The 25520-nt window shown below is 40.4% G+C and overlaps 2 protein-coding genes across 3 annotated transcripts in view; one reads left to right on the top strand and one right to left on the bottom strand.

Moving 5' to 3' along the window:
- The window catches only part of LOC311286242 (integrin alpha-L-like), a 58845-nt gene extending 41959 nt beyond the window's left edge, over positions 1-16886 (top strand). For both annotated transcript variants that reach the window (XM_084402364.1, XM_084402363.1), the window contains exons 13-31: positions 13-159; positions 581-772; positions 983-1113; positions 4007-4155; positions 4235-4401; positions 4476-4598; positions 7590-7660; positions 7789-7930; positions 8756-8854; positions 9577-9659; positions 9806-9886; positions 10110-10188; positions 10283-10387; positions 10468-10500; positions 15757-15870; positions 15947-16048; positions 16218-16238; positions 16319-16429; positions 16521-16886. In XM_084402364.1, the coding sequence (XP_084258490.1) occupies positions 13-159; positions 581-772; positions 983-1113; positions 4007-4155; positions 4235-4401; positions 4476-4598; positions 7590-7660; positions 7789-7930; positions 8756-8854; positions 9577-9659; positions 9806-9886; positions 10110-10188; positions 10283-10387; positions 10468-10500; positions 15757-15870; positions 15947-16048; positions 16218-16238; positions 16319-16429; positions 16521-16658 (2088 nt within the window). In that variant the 3' untranslated portion in view covers positions 16659-16886. The remainder of the gene's footprint in view (positions 1-12; positions 160-580; positions 773-982; positions 1114-4006; positions 4156-4234; positions 4402-4475; positions 4599-7589; positions 7661-7788; positions 7931-8755; positions 8855-9576; positions 9660-9805; positions 9887-10109; positions 10189-10282; positions 10388-10467; positions 10501-15756; positions 15871-15946; positions 16049-16217; positions 16239-16318; positions 16430-16520) is intronic.
- Positions 16887-16891: 5 nt separating this feature from the next.
- The window catches only part of sp6 (Sp6 transcription factor), a 9920-nt gene continuing 1291 nt past the window's right edge, over positions 16892-25520 (bottom strand). Inside the window, exon 2 of the mRNA XM_084402414.1 lies at positions 16892-18172. Coding sequence (XP_084258540.1) covers positions 17244-18095 — 852 coding nt within the window. The 5' untranslated portion in view covers positions 18096-18172 and the 3' untranslated portion in view covers positions 16892-17243. The remainder of the gene's footprint in view (positions 18173-25520) is intronic.

The following is a 25520-nucleotide window of genomic DNA, read 5'->3' as shown; positions in this document are numbered from 1 at the left end:
TTTTGGCATCAGATTGGCTCGTATTTTGGCGCGTCTCTGAGTCTGTTGGATGTGGACTCGGATGGAGAGTCAGATTTCCTTCTGGTCGGAGCTCCGTTATTTCACCAGTCTTGGCCGAGGGCAGAAGGGAGGCTGTACGTCTACACTTTATCAGAGGAGGTATGGACAGATTCACAACATTCTCCATTAGTAAGTACAGTGTGGTTAATGTTCAGGGCCTGTGACTGGAAGGTTGCTAGTCATCACCATTAAGTTACTCCAGTGCAGCGATGGACAACTTCAGTCCTGGAGGGAAACTGTCCTGCAGAGTTTAGCTCCAACCCTGATAAAACACTCTCCTGCCTGGAGCTGTCTAGTTATCCTGAAGACATTGATTAGCTGGTTCAGGTGTGTTTGATTAGGGTTGGAGTTGTGGATAATGGCCCTTTAGGAATGAAGTTGTCCAACCCTGCTCCGAGGGGATTGCCATTGTAATAGGTTCCCGGTGATGGACTATCGCATTAAAGTCATGGAAATACATTGCACTGGCGCTGGTCCTCTGCAGACGAATAAAGACTCTGTTCTCTTTCTCTCTCTGTAGTATTTTCAGAAGACACTGAACGAGTCAAACACCGGCAGATTTGCTGCATCTCTGGCTTCACTAAAGGACCTGAATGGGGACGGCCTGTCAGATGTGGCAGTCGGGGCGCCGCTTGAGAACGAAGGGGAGGGAGTCGTCTACATCTACCTGGGCGACAGGACACATGGAATAAACACCGAACACGCTCCTCAGGTGAGAGTCTGCTTTAGTTCCCTCAATCCCAAACACTGTGTTTGTGCCCAGTTTAACCCAGAATCCCAGAAGAGCCCAATGTTCTCAGATAAACAGACAGACATGGCAGGTTAAACGTGTACAATGATAAAACGCTTTAGCACAGTTGATCTGTGTGTGTGTATGTGTGTGTGTGTGTGTGTGTGTGTGTGTGTGTGTGTGTGTGTTTAGCGGATCCCAGCGCGCTCGGTTCTGCCCGGTCTGCAGCAGTTTGGAGTGTCTCTGTCCGGTCAGATGGACATGAGCGATGATAATCTGACAGATGTCGTGATCGGAGCTAAAGGAGGGATCGTGCTGCTCAAGTAAGACATTTCACAACACATTCACAAAATAATGGAAATATTCTCTGACAGTCTAAACACGAGGTCTCAGTTATGTAATTGAATGTCACAGGGTGACGAGAGACAGGCGGAACCATTTGTCGTGGAGGAGGTTTCCCAGCAGGAACGGTTCTGGTGCGACACCAGGCCGGTTCCGGTTTTCCCCGTGTGCTATGGCCGATCAGGGTTATTGATGAGTGGAATTGCGGACAGGTGTGAGAGGTGGAGAGTTTGAGCGGCAATTGGGGCGTGGTTTCCAAAACGGATTATAAGAGGGAGATGCAGCAGTCGTGGAGGGGGCACACGGGCGCATGCAGCAGGCGGCGGGAGAAATCGGCGAGAGGGAGAGGCCTTGGGGAAGAGAGAGAGAGAGAGAGAGAGAGAGAGAGAGAGAGAGAGAGAGAGGCTGAGGCCGAGGCCGAGGCCGAGGTGGAAGTTGCGGAGGGAGGCCGCGAGAGAGAGAGAGAGAAGACTTTGGCTGGATTGCGGGTGTAAGCCTTGGTTGCACCGTGAGTCTGTTGAATTGCAGTTTTATTGTGGAAGTGAGCATGAGTGAAATCTTGCAGTGTGTTGGTGAATATACGAGTGTGGGAATTGTGTTTCTGCTGTTCACTCGCAGTCACAGCTGTTCATACCTCTCCCCGCCTGAGCCCTGTTGAAGGAGAATGTTGGAGCTGCTGAGATACGTTCATGTTATGTCCATATCTCTCTCTGTCTGAGCCCGAAGAAGAGAACGCTGAAGAAGAGACCGCTGAAGAAGAGACCGCGGAAGAAGAGAACGCGAGAACGCTGAAGAAGAGACCGCTGAAGAAGAGACCGCGGAAGAAGAGAACGCTGAAGAAGAGACCGCGGAAGAAGAGAACGCTGAAGAAGAGAACGCTGAAGAAGAGACCGCGGAAGAAGAGAACGCTGAAGAAGAGAACGCTGAAGAAGAGAACGCTGAAGAAGAGAACGCTGAAGAAGAGAACGCTGAAGAAGAGAACGCTGAAGAAGAGAACGCTGAAGAAGAGAACGCTGAAGAAGAGACCGCGGAAGAAGAGAACGCTGAAGAAGAGAACGCTGAAGAAGAGACCGCGGAAGAAGAGAACGCTGAAGAAGAGAACGCTGAAGAAGAGAACGCTGAAGAAGAGAACGCTGAAGAAGAGAACGCTGAAGAAGAGAACGCTGAAGAAGAGAACGCTGAAGAAGAGGACGCGGAAGCTGTGAATTGTGTTCATTCCTCTCTCTGTCTGAAACTGCTGAGTGAAGAGCCTGCTAAAGCTTGAAGAACCTGCTAAAGCTGTGAGTTATATGTAACCTCCATTCTCTGTCCGAGTCCAGTGAAGAGCCTGCTAATGTCATGATTCTGCCTTCTTGTCTCTGATTTTCCTTGGTCTTGAGGCAGGATCATGACAGGCCCACGTTTTATGTGTAAGCACATGGCCATTTGTTTTGGCTGTGTGCTTGCGTTGTCTTGTCACCTTACCCCGCCCTCTTGTTATCTCATTTTGTAATCATTAGATTGTTGCTTTCACCTGTTCCTGATTAGTTTGCTCCCTATTTAATCCCCTCATGTTCTCTGTCCTGTGTCGGTACATTGTCAATCATTGCGTGTCTAACATTGCGTGTTATTCATTGTGAAACCTTGTGAGTATCCTGTCAAGTGGATTGTCTAGTGAAGTTCTGTTTTTCCTGTTTGTTTATAGTCTAGTTAATTGTCAGAGTCATAGTCTAGTTTAGTCACTCGTAGTCCTGTCTTGTCTTGTTTTGCCCCCTCGTGGGCTTTGTTTTTCCTGTTATTTGTACAATAAACTGTGTTGCTGTGACTACTGTCTGCAATTGGGTTCATCTCCACACACCTCCATGACAGCTAAAGCTTGAAGAACCTGCTAGAGCTGTGAGTGACACATACCCTCCATTCTCTGTCTGAGTCCAGTGAAGAACCTGCTCCCCGAACAAGAGAATGCTGAAGAGACTTTAAACTGTTTTTATTTATTTAATAAAGAACATATTTATTTTTAATTCTGTGTCTGCCTCCTTCGTGTCCTCGGTCAGCTCCTCAGGGGCGGTACGCAAGCGAGGGGTGGGCGGCCCGCTGGCGCTCACCCCGACCTGTGACATGAACCTTTAGTTTGGAGAATTAATGCAATGATTTGAGCAAATAAAAAAGGCTTGCTGCGGTTGTCAGTGTTACACAATGTTCAGCCGCTTACCGGTTACATCACTCTCCCACCACGGCACCGCCCCCCCCCCCCCCCCCCACCGTCATTTAGATTTTTTTAATAGTAATACAATAATCATTTAGAGAACAGATACTATATTAAAAACTGACTGAGTCTAATCAATTCAGCGTGAGCCGAACAGGAGTTTCAGCACTGACTGACAAGACGATAGCAAAAGATTTGGTTTCAAAGCGTAATCTAAATGTCAATGTTTTGGATTTAAACCCAATGATAAATGAGGCAATTTGTAAACTTTTCCTGATGAAGGTTGAAGCAGCCGGAGGTATCTTGTGTAGATTGCCATGCTTATTAATTTTGTTAATACAGTTGTCTAATTTGTTTTGTTAATAAAAATGATATGTATTTATGTGAGTTTGTCATTGTACTTTTTTGTTGTTGTGTTTTTCATTTAGAATAATAATTAACCCACCATTTAAGCAATTGCCGCCCCCGAGTTGCCGCTAATTCGAAAGTAAAATGCACACGGCTGCATGGGCATTCATAAGCGAATTAAAAGCGAAATGAAAAAGAAGGAATGTGTCGCATATTGATCAACCAGTGGGATACTTTCCTCACCATCACATTCATACAAACTAAATATCAGTTTGAGTTGTTGTAGGCCCAGTTAGTCTCACTGTATCATTAGCTATTTACTCTTTTCTCTCTCTTCTCAGGGCTCGGCCTGTGATGTCTGTATCTGCGCAGCTCAGTTTCAGTCCCAATGAAATGAGTCTGAACGACTTTGAATGCCCGAGTGACAAAGCGTTTCATGCGTTTAATCTCACTTCGTGTTTCACAGTGAAGGAGCAGACCAGTAGCATTGGTAACGTCAAAGACATCTCAGAGTCTCTGTCACATGAAGAGCATGGCCTCCGTATGTCTTACCCTCTCATCTCTCTCAGGATCTCTCGAGAAGAACCTGAATGTTTCTCTGAACATGAATGTGGATGTGATGAGAAGAATCAATCGAGGATTCTTCGATCAGAGTGATCCGTCATCCAGGACTCTGCAGAAGTTCGTCCTGCTGGATTCTGGGAGCTCCTGTTTCGGATTCCCAATCTTCATGCCGGTACACTTCATCTATCACAGCTTCAGCCAATCCCAGCAGCTTCGGTTTAACAGCAAATGTTGTGTATGTTTTAGATCTGCATTGCAGACATTGTGTCTCCACTGAAGATACAAATCAGTTTCTCACAAACCGAGATGCTTTCTGGAAACTCCACGTCTATCCTTGACATCCACAGCAGGACAGAGGAGTATGTCGAGGTGAGCTTAACACAATGTGTGATTTCGAATGAAAGTCACTTACAGTACACTGTAAAATCCCACAGTGATTCTAACTAACACTTTTTAGTTACCTTTACTTAATGTCTTAACTTAATTGTAAAAATATAGTAATCTGTACTATTCACATACTATGCTGTTTTCTAGAAAACCCAAGTTACGATTAACTGACTGGTTTGACTGCTATTTTGTCAAGCAAATAATAATAATAATAATAATTGAGGTGGGGCAATTCTTAATAGACTTCAAACTAATTTCCTCCACTTCTGCAGTTATTTGCATTCACTCATTTCCCAAAGTCATCTTAAATGTTAAATTGTCAATACAACTAATACAATTTGAGAGAACATATAAGCTGACTTCATAAATTGATGCTGATTTTCTTAATGTTTTAGCTTGAACTCGTCATTATGGTGATCAGTGTTACCTTTGGTTGGAAACTAGGAACTTTATTAATATTATTGTAATTCTCTTCCTAATGATGCAGTGATGCAACAAGAAATCACATTTTTTTTATTTCAAAATATTTTGCAATTGACCATGCTTGAGTCACACACAAAGTTCAACATTCAGCATACAAAAAAAAAAAAACAATGGTAACAATTTTATTTAAAGTACATTATCAAGTACTCTCAGTTCTTTTTTAGTTACTAGAATTCTTGTGTAAGTGACCTATACTAAGCATTTTTCAGTACAACATACTATTCCTGTCACAGTTCTGTCACCCTTGTCTGGGTTTTCTCTTGGTTTAGTGACAGAGCTGTGACACTCCCGGTTTGTCATGTGTTTGTGTTAGTCTGGTCTGTTGTGAGCACATGGCTGTCATGTTATTTCCTTGTGCCATGTGCTCTCCTGTCTATTGTCTAGCTAGCCCCTCCCATCTTGTTATCTGATTATTTGTTAATTTGTCCCACCTGTCCTTCTCGTTACCTTCCTTGTTTGTTCCCCTATTTAGCCTCCCTGTGTTTGTAGTCCTGTGCTGGTTCGTTTGTCCAAGTTACCTGTTCCTGGTGTTTCCTTCCCGCTTGCTATCTGAGTTTTTGAGTTTTGTACCTTGTCTGCCAGTGCCTAAAAAAATTTCCTCTGCATTTGAATCCTCGTCTCACGTTCAACTGTTCCGTGACAATTCGTATTTCACTTTTTTTTTAAGGCAATAGGTTTGCATGCTTTTTTAAGTAAGTCTAACTAATTCGATTTTACAGTGTATATAGATGCAATAAATGCTTTTAGATACTACTGTACACTTAAAGTGCTTTACAATGGGATCGGTATCTGTCCTCAGCCACCACCAGTCTGCAGCATCAGCCTGAATGATGCGACAGCAGACACTATAGGTGGAGAGGAGATCATCCAGTATAGAGATAGAGCCCATTTTGTGGAAGATGACTGATCAGAGCCAATGAGGGAATTTGACCAGGTCACCGAGGTTGTACCCCTACTCTTTACAAGTGCCATGAGATTTTTTTTTTTTATGACCACACAGAGTTGGTTTAATGACCTAGGTTTAACATTTCATCCGAAGGATGGTGCCTATTTCTGAAGTTCCTAAACATAATTTCAGGAGGAGTGAACCCATCTAATCTTTCAATTTACCGCCGGAGCATATAAGCAGCCGCTCACCTTGCTCTGGCATCAGCTGTTTTGGCATCCCTCCACTTCCCCAACTCGAATTAATGCCAACATAAAATAATTTAGGCATCTTGCTACCAGACTCATCTTCCAAGCATTAGTAGTCCCACTGGGGGATATATCTAAGCTTGAGTTGATCTTAGAGATCTAACCTTGAGCCCCTCCACTGCGGACAGCAAGCCAAATACATTAATTAAACGTATTATCTTAAAGATTATATGGTCAAACAAACTCGTGAAACATTATATGGTCCCCATCACTACACTGGATTGTTAGGACCCGCACAGAACAGAGGGTGAGCAGCGCCCCCTGCTGGCCTCACTAACACCTCTTCCAGCTGCAACCTAGTTTTGAACCTGGAGGTCTTCCATCCAGATACTGGGGGGTTGTTGCTAATACACCGCTACATCAGATATTTACAATAACAATTGCAGAAGAAATAATATTACTATGTCAAGAAATCCATTTCAATAATACATTATATACATAATACATAGTTTACTGTATCAACATAGAACTCATGTTTAATGTGAGTTTTGTCCTTACATCTACTATAATACAATATATATTAGTCCCAAGATTATTCATGTCAGTGAATAAATACATAGATCCGCAATCACTATTTGTATTCCTAGTGGTCTGGTGGTAGAACTTTTGTTAAGCATGTCAGAGGTTATGGGCTCTAATCTGCCCTAAGAATAGAGTCTCTGCAACAGTGAAAAGCGATAAACTGAAGTGCTCATCTGAGAGTGAAGAGAACGTTCCTTCGCTCAGCATGATTTCAAAAGCAACCCATTCCAGTGCCAGATTGCCTCGTTTAACACAGACGAACGTCAGTTGGATATGTTTAATTTGCATGAGGTACATCGATATAGCAAGATGTTTCAGAGTGGTGGGGAAAATATCGACCCTGGCAAAAAGTAGAAGGGACATGTCCCACACGCAAATTACACCTATGTTGACGTCAACAAAATACGGCCAAAATTAACTTAATTTCGGGAGTTTGAAACAGCTTGCCAAAGCGAACTTTCCAGAAATGTTTCTCCAGCAAATGTTTCAACACCTTTTGGACCAACAGTGATCTGTGGTAATGACCTTATAGGTGGATGTGACTCTGAGGATCCGCCTTCTTTGAGGTGTAAATCTTCTCTGGTCCATATTCATCTAAACATCACTCTCAGGATGTTTACTAACAGTTAGAGGTATTTCAAATGAACCCCTAAGCAAAGAACGAAAAAGAACTTTGCTATGGTATATCGGGGCTTTTAAGGATATAAGATCCTTCAACTTTACTGTATAAAGTTACAAAAGCTCTATGAAAGTTTCTGTTTTGTATGTTATTAGGTGCCGTTTCAAAGGAACTGTGATTCAAACAACAGCTGTGTGGCCGATCTGAAGCTGAACTTCAGTTTTACGTGAGGAACAAGCGATAAATAATGACTAATGTTAAATGTCTGTAAATGCTTCTGAATATTTCCATTCTTCTTGATTTGAAATAAACATGAGAATGTGATGAAGGTTCTGCGTTTGGTTTGTTCTTCAGGAACGACACGTTAGTGGTGGTGAATCAAGCTCATCTCACTGTCCTCGTATCGCTGGCCAACCCAGGCGACGACTCCTTCAACACCAGCATAGTGCTGCACTACCCAGAAGGCCTCTCACTCTCAAAATTTGACACCGTTAAGGTACCGCTGTCCGCACATCAAACTATTTGAGTGAACTTGAGTTGAATTTGAGTTGAGAGCAAACAACAGAATTGTAGGAATACAGAATTATAATTCAAATTTGAATATAAGAAAGTAGAATCGAAAAAAAATAATTCAAAGAAATTAAATTGTCTATTTTAAACTACAAGGTCAAAACAGACTTTGAATGTTGGATTCTTGTTCGAAAGTGTTTTTTCTTAAAAATTTTAATTAGATGGATAGATGTGTTTCAAATGCTAACTATATAATAATTGCCAACTATAGAGCCAAATTGTGTTTAGTTTATTTAATTCATCATAATTAATAAATTAACTTCTGTGGAATATGGTAGAACAACCCTTTGATTCCTAGAATGCATTGCCCGTACTTAATTTCTTTCAATAAATTCGTCTTCCTGTCATTTCTACTTCCTGTGAGATGTGGCAAGTTTAAATTCCAAAAGGAAGCCAAATCTACACAGTTATTAAGGGAACAAGCCACCGTTTTTTGAAATAGGGGTGCTTTCCGGCAACAAAGGATTCCATTCATTATGCTAAGCTAAGCTAGTGGTGGCGCTGCCAGACTTAGACAATGCATGCAGTGAGACAAAAATGCGTTTGCCCACCTATCTAAATGTAGGGGAGTCGGTGAATAACCCCTATTTCAAAAAAAGGTGGCGTGTTCCTTTAAGATATTTGTCAAAACTTAAAAATAAGAAATATAGAGACTCTGATAAAATGACTCTGACTCTATAAATGTTCTCTGAAAGTTTAAATATCTTATGGTCTGTTGTTTTAAGGATTTTATAAATGTGTGTGTATTCAGCCCAGCTGGACTCGAAGCAGCTGTGGTGATCATGACAGCGGTGCTATGAACAGAACCACCTGCAGTATCAATCTACCAGTGTACCGCAGCGGCACCACGGTAAAACACACACACACACACACACACACACACACACACACACACACACACACACACACACACACACACACACACACACACACACACACACACACACACACACACAGACACACAGACAGACAGACAGACAGAGAGACACAGAGTCAGACAGACACACTGAAAAGACAGATAGACACACTAACAGACAAACAAACTGACACACAGACATGCTCATTGTACATATAAAATATCAGACGTTTTTTTCAGTAGTGCCATATTCATAATTGTGACCAGTCTGTTTACAATGCCCAAACAACTGCCAATGTAACATGTGTACATCTACAAATCTCTTTATACAGTGTTTACATACAGTGTTTATATACACTGAACAAAATTATAAACACAACACTTTTGTTTTTGCTCCCATTTTCATGAGCTGAATTCAAAGATCTAACACTTTTTCTATGTGCACAAAAGGCCTATTTCTCTCAAATATTGTTCACAAATCTGTCTAAATCTGTGTTAGTGAGCACTTCTCCTTTGCCGAGATAATCCATCCACCTCACAGGTGTGGCATATCAAGATGCTGATTAGCATGATTATTGCACAGGTGTGCCTTAGGCTGGCCACAATAAAAGGCCACTCTAAAATGTGCAAATGAACAAATAATTTTGTTCAGTGTATATATAATGAATTTTCTCAATCATTCTCTTGCCAATGCTACCAACATCTGTGCCTTCTAGACTCAGTTTCTGGCAACCTTTCGTATGGCGAAATGGGATTACGACTGGTCCGACAGGATGGAGATGATGATCACCGCTAACAGGTGAATGAGGCTGAATTTGACAGATTTGTTTGTTTTCAGGGCTGTTTCATATCAGTAATGTTCAGCAGAGATGTGCGCTCGCGATCCAGGTTATGAAGAATGACTTAATGTTCAATTATGAGTAAATCCTGTATGTTTGTTCACAGTGATAATAATGGAAACACCAGCGATACGGAGGTGAGGAGGAGCGTCCCGGTTCAGTTCGCTGTTGATCTGGCGATCAGTCTGTGAGTGGCATTTATTTAACTTTTCTCTTCTTCTGTTTCAGTTTGATCTGCTCTTCATCTCTGAATGATTGAAAACGCAACATCTAAATGTCTTTCTGTTCGGATCATTTTCTGTTCTGTTTTATTATTAGCAGTTAATACACTGAGACTGTAACATTATATTAAAATGACAGAAAAACATATGATTGACTGAGAAGTTATTGAGTTATTGTGTGTTTGTCAGAGCGGCTGAAGACTCTGTGACGTATCTGAACTTCTCTCTGGAGGACAGAGGTCCAAAACCTCTCAACATCGTCTACAAGGTCAGAGAGTCACACACACATCTACAGCTTCATCGTGTTGTTTCTGGGCTTCTCGTGATCAGATTGCTGTGTGTCTGTGTGTTTGTGTCCACAGGTGGAGAATCTGGGTCTTAAAGGTCTGCCGGTGTCGCTCAAGCTCACCCTGCCCTGTCAAACTACACATGTGATTTTAACTCCTCATAACTTCAGCATGCAGGAGGTGCGTCACTCGTTCATCAGCTCATACCATCAGACCAGCATGTGTTCTGCTGAATAAACATCTTCTGTTCTTCTCTACAGAACTCAGTGCCGTGTGGATTCATCAAACCGCAGGTAAGAGATCATAGACCCTTTTACAGCTGCTGTTGAAGTGATCGTTCACCCAAAACATGACCATTCTGTCATCATTTACTCACTCTCATGTCAAGTCACCTTTATCTATATAGCGCTTTATACAATATTGTTTCAAAGCAGTGATAACAGGAAAATTATGCATTTTGGTGCTTAATAGGAGAAGGATCTACCGCCAGCAGTCGATTTTGATATTCTAGGTATTATCAACTGGCCGGAATTTTGAGATCGCAATAGACATGAAGGAGTATAATGCGTTAAGAGCTCGCTCAAGAACTGCGGAGCTAAACCATTTAGTGCTTTGTAAGTAATCAGAAATATTTTTAAATTGATGCAATGTTTAATAGGGAGCCAGTGCAGTTTTGACAGAACTGGGCTAATATGGTCATACTTCCTGGTTCTGGTAAGAACTCGAGCTGCTGCGTTTTGAACTAGCTGTAGTTTGTTTATTAAGCGTGCAGGGCAACCACCCAGTAGAGCATTACAATAATCTAGCCTTGAGGTCATGAATGCTTGAACTAACTGCTCCACATTTGTCAATGAGAGCATATGGCGTAATTTAGATATATTTTTAAGATGGAAAAATGCAGTTTTACAGATACTAGACACGTGACTTTCAAATGAAAGATTGGTATCAAAGAGCACACCCAGGTTCCTAACCAACGACGAAGACTTAACAGAGCAGCCATCAAGTGTTAGACCGTATTCTAGGTTATTACGTGAGGACGTTTTTTGTCCAATAATTAGAATCTCTGTTTTTTCTGAATTAAGTAGTAGGAAATTACTAGTCATCCAATTTTTTATATCAATTAGGCATTCCATTAATTTTGTGAATTGGTAAGTTTCATCGGGGTGTGAATAATTAGGGACAATACACCTATCTCCTGATTCGATACTATCATAATACTTGGGTGCTGATACGATGTGTATTGTGATTTTTATTTTTTTATTTTTTATTTATTTTTTAAGAATTGTGATTCTACAAGTGTTGCAATTCAATATATTGCAAATATTTGTTAACACTAGACCATCGGGAAATGTTAAATAATACACTTATACAGACTGTAGATGATGTATAAGATATCATATTTACAAAAAACAAATCATCACATCTTTCTGACTTTTATTTCAGAAGCATCATACAGGATACTACATTCTCCTGAATAAATGATTCAATAACAAATACATTTTTTAACAGTCACTTGTCGCCACTTAGTGGCGAAACAATGTAATCAATAAATGCGTTGTTTTAAGCACCAAGTTTCTATCAAAAGCTGGTTTTGATCGCTATCGTAGAAATCAGTGTTCATATTTGAACTTTAAACTTTTTTCCAAGCACTTCTATGATCATTTTAACTATTGCATCACAGAAATAATGATACTATGAGGTTGAAAAGACTGTTTGTGAATATATATTATATATAGTTCCATTTCTGTTAACTCTGGTTTAGGTACTTCACAAGTGTCTGCAAAGTCTATGCAAAATGTAAAAAGTTAAGTTGTAAATCAAGGTATTTTAAAAAATAAGAAATGGGGATTCTTTCAGACAGTAAATCAATCAAGAACAATTTGGGATCCTAAAGTCAAGCCAACGGGTCTCTTAGGTGGGCATTTTAATATACAAAGTACCGGTATTATATCAAAAAGTGATCCAATTCATCATCTTTGTTTATCTGAGACATGGCTTCATGAAAATTCTCCATCTGCAGCATTAGAAGTACCTGGTTTTAAATTTTATAGGAGAGATAGAGTTGGTTCGCCAACTCCATCTTTGCAGCGACACAGAAAACACCAGTTTATTAATAAACAATTAAATGTCTCTTTGCTATTTTTGACACATTCATACTTTTGCCGGTTCTTTGTGGCAATCTTTATGCGTGTGGCCGTGCGCTTGGGTGCGGCTATACACGCTCATTATCCTGTAGGCTATAGCCTATTTAAGCAATACAATTCATATAAAGGGGTCGATTTGTCCACTAATGGCTTAAATGAACAACTAGTCGACTAGAAAAAAAAACTTTAGTCGGAGGCAGCCCTTATTCCACATATTTTGGAACCAGCAGGCCATTCCGGGTTGAGCGAGCGACCCTGAGCGGAATGAGCGAGCGGAGCGGAATATTCAGAAATGCGCTCTCTCCGCTCACGTGCTCTGATCGGAACAAAGCATGACAAATTCAAACTTTATTTCATTTTCTCTGTAGCTTGAACACTCCATAAGGCATAAGAGAGTTAGTTAACGCTGTCCATTTATTTATTTTTATTTCACGTTTTTAAAGTACAATATTATGTTAGTCCACAGCCCCCCACTTGGGGGTGCTGATGCTATGACGAGGGGGCTGCAGCCCCCCTTCCTGCGCTACTGCAAATAGATCAAAGTTTAGTCATGATAGACAACATTTCGCTATGTTACGGAACAAGGTGGTAAAGTCGTTGAGAAAAGCAAAGGCTGATTTTTTTCTGAGGATAATTAATGAGGCTAGAGGTAATTTAAAAACAATCTGGAATAAGTTGAGCTACTTAAAAGGTGACAAAAGAAAAGACAGGTCATCACTTGAATTGATGGTTAACGGGAAGCCGACTAACAATCCAGCTGATGTAGCCGAAGCACTAAATGATTATTTTGTTGTCTCGGTAGTCACAATTACACAATGTTTTTCCCCTAAGTATACAGAAATGTATACAGTTAATGCAGGCGAACAAGTCCTTACTCTAAGGGCAGTCTCTGAATTAGACGTCATAAGAACAATTACATCTCTTAAACCATCCAGAGCAAAGGATATATTTGGTATGGATGTGGTAATGCTTAAAGAGCTTAGTGAGTCGTTAGTTAATCCTATCACTAAAATGATCAATCTTTCATTTTTCTCAGGGGATTTTCCCATGTGCTTGGAAGTCATCTGTTATTGTGCCTATATTCAAAAGTGGTGTTCCTCACTCTGCTAGTAATTACAGACCTATTAGTATTTTACCGATAGTCTCAAAGGTTGCAGAGAAATTGATGGCTGCACAAATTTTGTTATTTTATGTAATATGTAAAATTTTAGTTATTTTGTTTTACATCCACTGCAATATGGCTTCAGAGCAAACTACTCAACTGAGATGGCAAATTGCTATTTCACTGAAAAAGTTAAGTCTCTATTAGATAAAGGAGGGGTTGTCGGGGCTGTGTTTCTTGATTTCAGGAAGGCCTTTGACACCGTAAACCACAGAATTCTGTTGTCTAAATGATTAAGGTTTAATTTCTCTCCACATACGTTGAGATGGATCGAATCATACTTGTCAGGTCGCACACAGTATGTTAGTATACAGAATTCTAAGTCAGCTCCTCTAAGTATATCTACTGGTGTTCCACAAGGATCTATTCTGGGTCCTTTACTTTTTTCGTTGTACATCAATGATCTTCCATCTGTCTGTCTTAACACTAACATTCAAATGTATGCAGATGACACTGTTATTTACATACACGGAAGCAGTGTGTCACAAGTTGCAAATGAACTTACAGAATCCCTGGTTCATGTTGCAGCTTGGCTAGAACAATGCTACAGTTAAACATCTCTAAAACTGTGTTTATGCTTATCACCAAAACTAAGAATTTAAGTATAGTGCCAGATGTATTTGTATCAGGGGAAAGATTACAAGTTGTATCTGAATATAACCCAGTGGGCATTTGATGTCAATTTAACATCAATATGACATCACATTGTCAAAATTACGTCACGAAATAGGTCAAAAATGAAAGTCATATTGATGTCAAAGTGTCGATGTCAATTTGATGTCAAGATTTTGACCTCTGCTGATGTCATTTTGCCAAACAAAAAGGTGAAATTCATGGCCGTACACTTATTACAGCTGTACTTAAAACTAACCAGATTTACTTTATTTAATTTCCAGTTTAATGAAATCATATTTTGCATTTTAAAGTCACCATGATGGTGGTTAGCGTTTACTTTAGTTGTGTTCTTGACCCTTGACTCATTAATTTAAATTTTCTCTGGCTGCTATAATTGTGTGTTTATAAAGCACATTGAACCACCGATCTACTAGGGGTGGGGAAAGAGGGCACAGTATTATCCCTCTCAGAAGAAGGAACTTTAGCCAGTCTGTATTTTCGGTCAAAGCTGCTCAATCAGACGATCACATGCTTTTGGCTCTTTTCAGTCTCATCTTAAAAAACGGTTACTGACAATTCAGCACTGTCAACATTAGTATTGTATTCTTGACAATAGACTTCTCTGTACTAATTGTTCTTGGCTATGTTGCTCTCTTCTGTTGCCATCTTTCTCTTTCTCTCTCTCTCTCTCTTTACTTTCTCTCATGTTTACTTTGTTTCAGATAATCCACGTTTATTTTGTATTTTAATAGTGATTTCTCTGGTTGTGTATGTGTGATGCTCTGTCTCTGTTTTTAGGGTGACCTTTTAAAATTCTGTCAAGGGTCTACAGATGGAAAAATAGCCTTTTGGGCTAATTCTGGCACGTTTACATTTATGTTTATTAATGTGCATTGCCCCTGTAAAAAAAAGAAGAAGTTATTCTTCCTCTTCTACAGCTGCGGATGAATGGAATTTTTCCTCAGGGAGACTACAATGCACTGTCTGATGCGATACTGTTGTAGACGGATGCATGGTTATAATTTTCTCTCTAATATTATTAATCTTGCAGGTAAAGAAGTTCATAAACTCATTACTGCTGTGCTGCTTGGAAACGTCTGCGGTTGAAGCTTCTCATTAATTTAGCCAATGTATCCAATAAATAACCAGGGTTGTGTTTGTTTTCTTCTAAGAGAGTCGAAAAATAAGCTCTAATAAGATCTAACAGTTTTTAAGGCCTTTCTGTATGCAATAACACTTTCCTTCCAAGAAATGCGAAGCACCTCTAGTTTTGTTTTCTTCCAGCTACGCTCCATTTTTCTGGCTGCTCTCATGAGTGTGTTGGAAAAGAGAGACTCAGTAGTTTCTGTTGCAGCACCGAGTTCTTCTAAGCTATCCGGGATGCTGAGGAGATGAAACTGATCAGGAAGATTATTTAAAAAGCAATATTCATTAAACATGTTTCGAACAACATGAGGCTGAATAAACAATGACAGAATGATCATTTCTGGGTGAACGATCCCTTTAAGATCCGATCTCAAGCAGTCACAGTAAACGCATCTTCTGTCTGCTGGATTCATCTCTGTTTAGTTCAGTTGATTCTCTGGTTTATCAGTGTTTCAGTTCTCAGTGTTGTGTGGATGTTTCAGGACGGTCACTGCGGGAAGTTCGAGTGTGGTCAGTTTGATCTGCAGAAAGCTTCAGTAGTTCACTTCATCCTGAGGGCAGACGCAGCTCTCCAGAACGTGAAGGAATACGAGAGCGTGAGTGACGAACACAGACAAACACCAGTTTAAGATGGAATAACTCTGAAATCAGACTCTGTTTCTTCTGCTGTAGAAATACTCCTTCCACGAGTTCAGAGAGGATTCTGTCTTGAACATCAGCGCCGAGCTCCACTACAACAGAAGCCGCTACAACCAGACGTGGACCGGCCTGAAGGTGATGAGTGACAGATGTTGTGCTTGTGCTGATCAGCGCGTGATTGTCAGTGTCGGTCTGAACTCACACCACAGACCTGCAGGAGTCCATGACTGACCTCACTCTTACAGTATTACAGATACAGACACTGTTCCGTCATATTTCTAACTATTTCTTCTTCTCTCTGCAGGACGACCCTCACACATCACAGGTATCTCACTCCTTCATCCATCATGTAAAGATGATCAACGTTTGTACAGTTGGTGATGAGTTTCTCTCTGTTCCTCTCAGGTTGCAGTGAAGGTGGAGTTTGTCGTTCCACCCAGTCTAATGCTGATCGTGTGCACTGGTGCAGGGGGCGGGCTCATCCTGCTCATTATCATATTGATCCTGCTGTTAAACGTAAGAACCAATCAGATCACCTCACACCTGATGTCATCATTCACCTCTCAAATCATCAAGCCAATCTGTTCATCTGTGTGTTTGTGTGTAGAGTGGGTTTTATACCCGAAAACATCCTGAAAAGTATGAAAATAAGGTGGTGGTTCTGACGAAATTCAAGACAACAAAGGAACCTGAGTATGGTCGTTTTGAAGGAGACTTTAAAACTGAAGATTCTTACATATTTTAATGATGTTTGTATGATAATGTTTTCTGTCTTTTGTCTTCTGACTTAATTTGTACTTTATTTAAATAACCCTTTTTATGATATACTGTATAATTTATTTTTAGATTGACTTTTTCTTTAATCTCAAATCAAAGTGTTCTGTAAGTATAACCTTTGTATAGAAGATTGGTGGTCAAGAGAAAAAAAATGATATTATAATCATAGTATAATAAATGAGTTAATTGAATGAGATTTTGCCTAATCTGTTTATTGTTTGATGTTTTATGGCACTTTCACAAGACATATGAAAAAATGATAAAAATGCTTTATATTTAAACTAATTACATATTCTCACTACAAAACTCGAGATTACAGTAACATAAACACACACACACACACACACACACACACACTATCTTTAAGTTAATCAACAGTGAATGAAACACAAAATGTACAAATATAAATAAAACTGAAGAAATAAAAGCATTATGTTGATAATGATAATGATAATGCCACCTTCTACAGATCATTTACAGATGTGAATATAGTTCATCAGTCGGTTTCAGAACGGCACATCTGTGAGTCTCGTTTATCAGATCCGTTGAGCGATTAGCCATTCGGTGTGTCGTCGTCGCCAGTCTCTGATTCCGTCTTGACTCTGAGCAGCGACGTCGCACTGGCGCTGCTCCCCGACGCCGGGTGAGTCTCTTCGGCCGGTTGGCATGGCGACTCGTGCACGCGCACGTGTTTGGCTAGGTGGTCGGCGCGCAGGAAGACGCGCGGGCACGAGCTGCAGCCGAAGCGCTTGGCGCCGGTGTGCGTCTGCAGGTGGCGCTGCAGCTCGTCCGAGCGGGTGAAGCGTTTGCCGCAGAACAGCCAGTTGCAGACGAAGGGCCGGTCGCCGCTGTGCCAGCGCAGGTGCGCTTTGAGGTGCGACGTCTTCACGTACGCCTTCCCGCAGCCGGGGATGTGGCAGTTGTGCAGGTGCTTGCGCTTGTCTCCGCCGCTGCTTCCCAGGGACTCGGCGCTCAGGCAGTTGGGGCAGCGGCAGGAGGCCTGACCGGGAGCGCGCCCGCCCGTGCGCCGCTGCGATCTGGGCCGAGCGGAAGAACCTGCGGCGTCCAGCGGCTCCTCCGGGGAGTACGACGACGAGGCCTGCGGGAGCGGCAGCAGATCCTGCGTCAGCGGCTCCATCTTGAAGCCTTCCGGCGGGAAGTGCAGGCCGGAGTGGGCGGAGCCGGAGTGGGCGGAGCCGGAGGGAGGCAGGCAGCACATCTGAGGGTCCACTGTGTAGGAGCCCATGGCCCCGCCCTGCCCTGGCCCTGGCCCCGCCCCCAGCCCCGCCCCCTGCAGGTCCATCCAACCCGCCGCGGCTCCAGTGTGCACGTCCCACCAGCCAGACACGCTCACCTCGTCCTGCGGCGGCCCGGCGCGCAACCAGGGGTCGTACGGGTGCGCCATGGTGTGTGTGACTGTGTGTGTGAGAGAGAGAGAGACACCGTATCACCACATGACTGTGAATGGGAATCTGATATCACCTGCGAAAGCACAGAACATCACAGTCAGAAAAACACACACACAAACACATCCGTTTGAATGATTCAAGAATGATTCTGCCGTCATTAGTCATTATTACATCAAGCGCAGCGTCAGTTCTGGCAGGTTACGTTAGTCAAGCTCGCATCAGTGACTCTCAGTTGATCCACGTCTACCAATAGTAATAGGACGTCTATCACTGTATTCATACATAAGCTCCTTCAGTACTATCAGCAGCTACCCTCCTCCATCCCCAGCTCCACCTTTCGTCAGTCAGGATTCGGCATTCTGATTCCCCCTGAATCAGACTAAATTCTCAAATTATGTTGTACATTAAAATGAATTAATGATATCTGCATACATTCATGTTGGTTCTGTTCTGTTTACCCTAAGGAGGGTTATTGCTGCTCTTATCCATGCTAGGCTGCCCAGAACAGAACCAATCCGCCAACCCAAACTGTATGCTAACTGTCAATCGTATTTGACGATCGCTTTCCTGACTGAAATGAAGACTGAGATCAGCTGAGCTGAACGATGACACTCATTTTTAACGTATTCTGGGGTCCGGCACCAGCTGAGGGACTGAAGTGAATTCAAGCAAACTACTACATCTCATAAAAATATTCACTTATTATCAAAATTTGTATTGCCTCTATTGCCTTTTCTCTGAGCTTGTTTAAATTCATTACAGGATTGCCTTCTTCAAAAAGGAGACATGGGCAAAAACGAGATACAGTCAAACCAAAAATTATTCAGACACCAGATATAATTTTTGATATTTTTTCACTAGTGTGTGCAGGACACTATAGTTCATTTATGTAAATGAGGAGAGCAAAATAAAGTAAACTGAGGCATATTATACCCAATAATTACAGTAAAATGTATACAAATTTGGGACCAAAAATTATTCCGACACTTTGAGCTGCTAATGAGCTTTCTTTAATTGCTAATGCTCTTTTTACACACAGACTGAACACAATGAAGCATTGCTTGGTGATTGGTTGAGCTAAACTGGTATTATCTAATTGTGTAGTTAAATTTAACAGCTGACAGATATTCAACATAATTCATGTGTGAGACAGTCTAACAGAAGGACGGACAGAACCAGTCAAAGAGTTCTTTTCGGTAACACTTTATAATAACTGCACACTATTAATCATTTGTTAAGCTTTACTAAACAGTTAATTCATCATTTATAAAGCATTAATAGACATTAATAAGCAGTTTATAAATACAGCTATAAATGATTTATTCTTGATTTATAAGCATATCTATAATGTGTTTAATAATTGTATTTTCATACATTTAATGATCATTTAATGATCAATTTATCATTTCTAAATGAAGTATATCATTATTTACAAACTAGGTGTTGTCATTGATTAATAAGATCACTTAGAAAGTGTAAGTAAATGTAGTAGATGCAGGTAGTTATAAAGCATTTAGTAGTGGTCAGTTCACTATTTTGTGAGCTCATCTAAAGTGAGGACTAGTTATGCCTTGTAAATCATTTATAAAGGAGATTTAAAGACTAAACAGAAAAAGAAACAAACACACACAGTGATAGAGAACATAGAAATATTAACAGCCTTTAAATCTCCTTTATAAATGCTTTAGGAGGCATAACTAGTCCTCACTTTAGATGAGCTCACACACATAGTGAACTGACCACTACTAAATGCTTTATAACTACCTGAATTAACCCTGAATTACAGTAGAAATACATGTTAATAAAGCATTTATCAACACACTAAGTAACTATTACTATATGTCTGAATAATACAATTTATTTAAACAGTTTATTAATCATTTACTCACACTATCTAAGTGATCTTATGAACCACTGACAACTCCTAAATAACCGGTTTGTAAATATAGCGAATAAACTGTGATAATGTGAGAAATGTTGAAGGTGTCTGAATAAATTTAGGTTTGACTGTATATGAACAGTCATAATTCTGTTAAAATAAAGATCCTGTTAGCTGCTTTTACGGTAACACTTTATTTCAATAGTCCACTTTAGACATTCTACTAACTATAAGTAATTTTGCAACTACATGTCAACTATCAGTCATTAGAGTATTAGTAGACTGTCTGCTTAATATCTGATAACACTTTATTGTGTTGGTCTCCTACAGACATTCTACTGACTATGAGGAACTTGGCAACTACAAGTCAACTTATTCTCCTAACCCGAACCCTAACACCTAAACCATAACCTAATACTCTACTAATACTCTACTACACTCTACTAATACTCTACTACACTCTACTAATACTCTACTACACTCTACTAATACTCTACTACACTCTACTCATACTCTACTAACACTCTACTAATACTCTACTACACTATACTAATACTCCACTAACACTCTGCTAATACTCTGCTAATACTCTGCTAATACTCTACTAATACTCTATCACACTCTGCTAATACTCTGCTAATACTCTATCACACTCTGCTAATACTCTACTACACTCTACTCATACTCTACTAACACTCTACTACACTCTACTAATACTCTACTACACTCTACTAATACTCTACTACACTCTACTCATACTCTACTAACACTCTACTAACACTCTATGTTTCCATATCATTAGGAAACATGGAATTAGCTTCCACTGTTATGCCGACGATACTCAGCTCTATATTTCTTCAAAACCTAACGAAACTTACCAATTCACTAAATTAACAGAATGCATAGCTGATATAAAAAAATTGGATGACTCGTAATTTCCTACTTCTAAATTCTGAAAAAACAGAGATTCTAATTATTGGACAAAAAACTTCCTCACGTAATAACCTAGAATACTGTCTAACACTTGATGGCTGCTCTGTTAAGTCTTCGTCGTCGGTTAGGAACCTGGGTGTGCTCTTTGATACTAATCTTTCATTTGAAAGTCACGTGTCTAGTATCTGTAAAACCGCATTTTTCCATCTTAAAAATATATCTAAATTACGTCATATGCTCTCATTGACAAATGCGGAACAATTAGTCCATGCGTTCATGACCTCAAGGCTAGATTATTGTAATGCTCTACTGGGTGGTTGCCCTGCACGCTTAATAAACAAACTACAGCTAGTTCAAAACGCAGCAGCTCGAGTTCTTACCAGAACCAGGAAGTATGAGCATATTAGCCCGGTTCTGTCAAAACTGCACTGGCTCCCTATTAAACATCGCATCAATTTTAAAATATTGCTGATTACTTACAAAGCACTAAATGGTTTAGCTCCGCAGTACTTGAGCGAGCTCTTAACGCATTATACTCCTTCACGTCTATTGCGATCTCAAAATTCCGGCCAGTTGATAATACCTAGAATATCAAAATCAACTGCTGGCGGTAGATCCTTTTCCTATTTAGCACCAAAACTTTGGAACAGCCTTCCTACTATTGTCCGGGAAGCAGACACACTCTGTCAGTTCAAATCTAGATTAAAGACACATCTCTTTGACATAGCGTTCACATAATACATTATAGACTTCTATAATTCAATATTAGGCTGCATAGATTAGGTCAGCTGGAACCGGGAACACTTCCCATAAATCCTGATGTACTTGTTACATCATGAGAAGAATGGCATCTACGCTAATTTTAGTGTCTTTGTTTATCCCAAGGTTTTCCCGCAGCCTGCCGGATCCAGGCCGTTTCCAGATCTGATGAAGGACCTTCGCCTGGACCCGGTGTCAACGCAGTGCTGAAGGGCCAACTAGTCTCTCCCTATGGAGGATCCCTTTACCACTCTACAGATAACGCGTTGTCGGGAAAACTCAATTTGCGTATCTACCCCGAATTGATAAAATAAAATAAAATTCTGAATCAAAACTATAAGGAAACACCAGTAATTTGTTTAGGTTTGGTTTGTAGGGAATTCCAAACCTGCACACATATATTCAAACGCACATAACTATAGAACCCGTTCTTAATGCGCATCTGAACGCCATCAGTGTTTCTCACAGGTTCGCGTTTAAAGTCTGTGTAGAGAGAATGGTGTCGTCTTGGCGGCCCTAATTTAAAAACAAATGATCGTTGCGACGGAAGCGAATCAATCAAAACGAACTTTAGCTGGAAAATAACTTTATTGAAGAACCGCTATAAAGCCAAAACAATCTTACGTTAAATTATACATTTATCTCTGTAAAGCTGCTTTGAGACAATCTACATTGTTAAAAGCGCTATATAAATAAAAATGACTTGACTTGACTTGACTCTACTAATACTCTACTACACTCTACTAATACTCTACTACACTCTACTAATACTCTACTAACACTCTACTAACACTCTACTAATACTCTACTACACTCTACTCATACTCTACTACACTCTACTAATACTCTACTACACTCTACTAATACTCTGCTAATACTCTACTACACTCTACTAATACTCTACTAACACTTCTAATACTCTACTAATACTCTACTACACTCTACTAATACTCTACTACACTCTACTCATACTCTACTACACTCTACTCATGCTCTACTACACTCTACAAATACTCTGCTACACTCTACTAATACTCTACTACACTCTACTCATACTCTACTAACACTCTACTAATACTCTACTACACTCTACTCATACTCTACTACACTCTACTAATACTCTACTAACACTCTGCTAATACTCTGCTAATACTCTATCACACTCTGCTAATAATCTACTAATACTCTACCACTCTACCACACTCTGCTAATACTCTGCTAATACTCTACTACACTCTACTAATACTCTACTAACACTCTGCTAATACACTGCTAATACTCTATCACACTCTGCTAATAATCTACTAATACTCTACCACTCTGCTAATACTCTGCTAATACTCTACTAATACTCTACTAACACTCTGCTAACACTCTGCTAATACTCTGCTAATACTCTACTTATACTCTACCACACTCTGCTAATACTCTACTTATACTCTACCACACTCTGCTAATACTCTACTTATACTCTACCACACTCTACAAATACTCTGCTACACTCTACTAATACTCTACTACACTCTACTAATACTCTACTAAGACTCTGCTAATACTCTGCTAATACTCTATCACACTCTGCTAATAATCTACTAATACTCTACCACTCTACCACACTCTGCTAATACTCTGCTAATACTCTACTACACTCTACTAATACTCTACTAACACTCTGCTAATACTCTGCTAATACTCTATCACACTCTGCTAATAATCTACTAATACTCTACCACTCTGCTAATACTCTGCTAATACTCTACTAATACTCTACTAACACTCTGCTAACACTCTGCTAATACTCTGCTAATACTCTACTTATACTCTACCACACTCTGCTAATACTCTGCTAGTACTCTACTAATACTCTAATAATACTCCGCTATCGCTCTGCTAATACTCTGCTAATACTCTACTAATAATACTCTACTAATACTCTACTAGTGCTCCGCTATCGCTCTGCTAATACTCTACTAATACTCCACTACACTCTGCTACTACTCTGCTAGTACTCTACTAATACTCTACTAGTACTCTACTACACTCTGCTAATACTCTACTAGTACTCTACTACAGTCTACAAGTACTCTACTAGTACTCTACTAATACTCCACTATCACTCTACTAGTACTCTACTACACTCTGCTAATACTCTACTAGTACTCTACTAGTACTCTACTACACTCTGCTAATACTCTACTAGTACTCTACTACACTCTACTAGTACTCTACTAGTACTCTACTACACTCTACTAGTACTCTACTAATACTCTACTACACTCTGCTAATACTCTACTAGTACTCTACTACACTCTACTAGTACTCTACTAGTACTCTACTACACTCTGCTAGTACTCTGCTAATACTCCACTACACTCTGGTACTACTCTGCTAGTACTCTACTAATACTCTACTAGTACTCTACTAATACTCCACTATCACTCTACTAGTACTCTACTACACTCTGCTAATACTCTACTAGTACTCTACTACACTCTACTAGTACTCTACTACACTCTGCTAATACTCTACTAGTACTCTACTACACTCTACTAGTACTCTACTACACTCTGCTAATACTAAAAAAGTAACTTGTAGTCAGTAGAATGTCTAAAGTGGACTCTGGAAATAAAGTGCGACCGCTTTTACTGCAGATAAGACGTAGAAGCACATTAACTCTGTCATGTGTCATTGCACAATGCCATTATAAACGCATTACAGTCCTGGTCAGATATTACTGCTCTGGCACAACTCGAGCGCTTGCGTTTTCTCATGCTCGTCCGTTTATATATTTTTAAGTAATATTTATAAGTGTTGATCTCAAACAGAAAGACGGCGCGTCACTGTCGAGCAGAAGAGCTGTCTCTGTGTTCCTGATGAGCATCTGCAAACCCGCATTAACACACCGACCTCTAATACACACATGAGCTTCCTTTACATCATCCCAGGGAGGTGTCCGCCCGTCATGACCCTACTAGCCCAAACCCAGAGTCTGAGATCAGTTCTCTCGCACAGCTTTCTCACGGTTCCGCTCCGATCTCAAACACCATCATCCATGATGCTGTGTTTCTGCAGTTTCCCTGCATTGACTGAAATCGCTGTCTTTCTACATCAAACACGTTCAGTGTGAAGTGTAAAGTTCCTCCGAGATTCGCTAATTCAGCTGAACGGGAGTCTGAGATGCCGGTTTATTCCGGCAGAATCACCCTGGATCCGGTTGAAGAGATCTCAGGCGGTGAGACTCACCGACCACAATTAAGTTGTTTTGAGTCGACTAGCTAGACGCCACCTTAATGCATCTGTGATCTCAAAACACACACCTCAGCACCAACCACACACACACACACACACACACTCGCTGGTTTGACTTTATTAGTGAGGACGGCTCTTAGATGCAATAGTATAAATCCATAAACCTCAAACAAACCTGTGCAAGTTTGTTTCTGACACTCAATAAAACATTTAAAAGTTAATTGTAACGCCAAGTTGTAAGAAAATAAGTCAGAATTGTGAGATAAAAAGAAGCAATTACTGTTTATTTTTTTATTTTTGATAAATTCTGTGACCGAAACGAGCTTCCATTCAAACCTGCTGATTTCAGACTGAATGGTGATCGGAGCGAGGAGCTCTTCTAATGCCGTCAGACACACTTTTACATTATTACGTTATTATATTTCTCAGGACATTTTCAAACATTTGGAACTTGCAAATACACACACACACACACACACACACACACACACACACACACACACACACACACACACACACACACACACACACACACACACACACACACTCCTGATGATAACAGCTCTCTCACTGTCTCACACCTGGATGCTCAAACACACAC

This window comes from Rutilus rutilus, assembly GCF_951802725.1.
Source record: "Rutilus rutilus genome assembly, chromosome: 2".
NCBI lineage: Eukaryota > Metazoa > Chordata > Actinopteri > Cypriniformes > Leuciscidae > Rutilus > Rutilus rutilus.
Note: the sequence above shows the minus strand (reverse complement) of the source record. Positions and strands in the feature narration are given on the sequence as shown.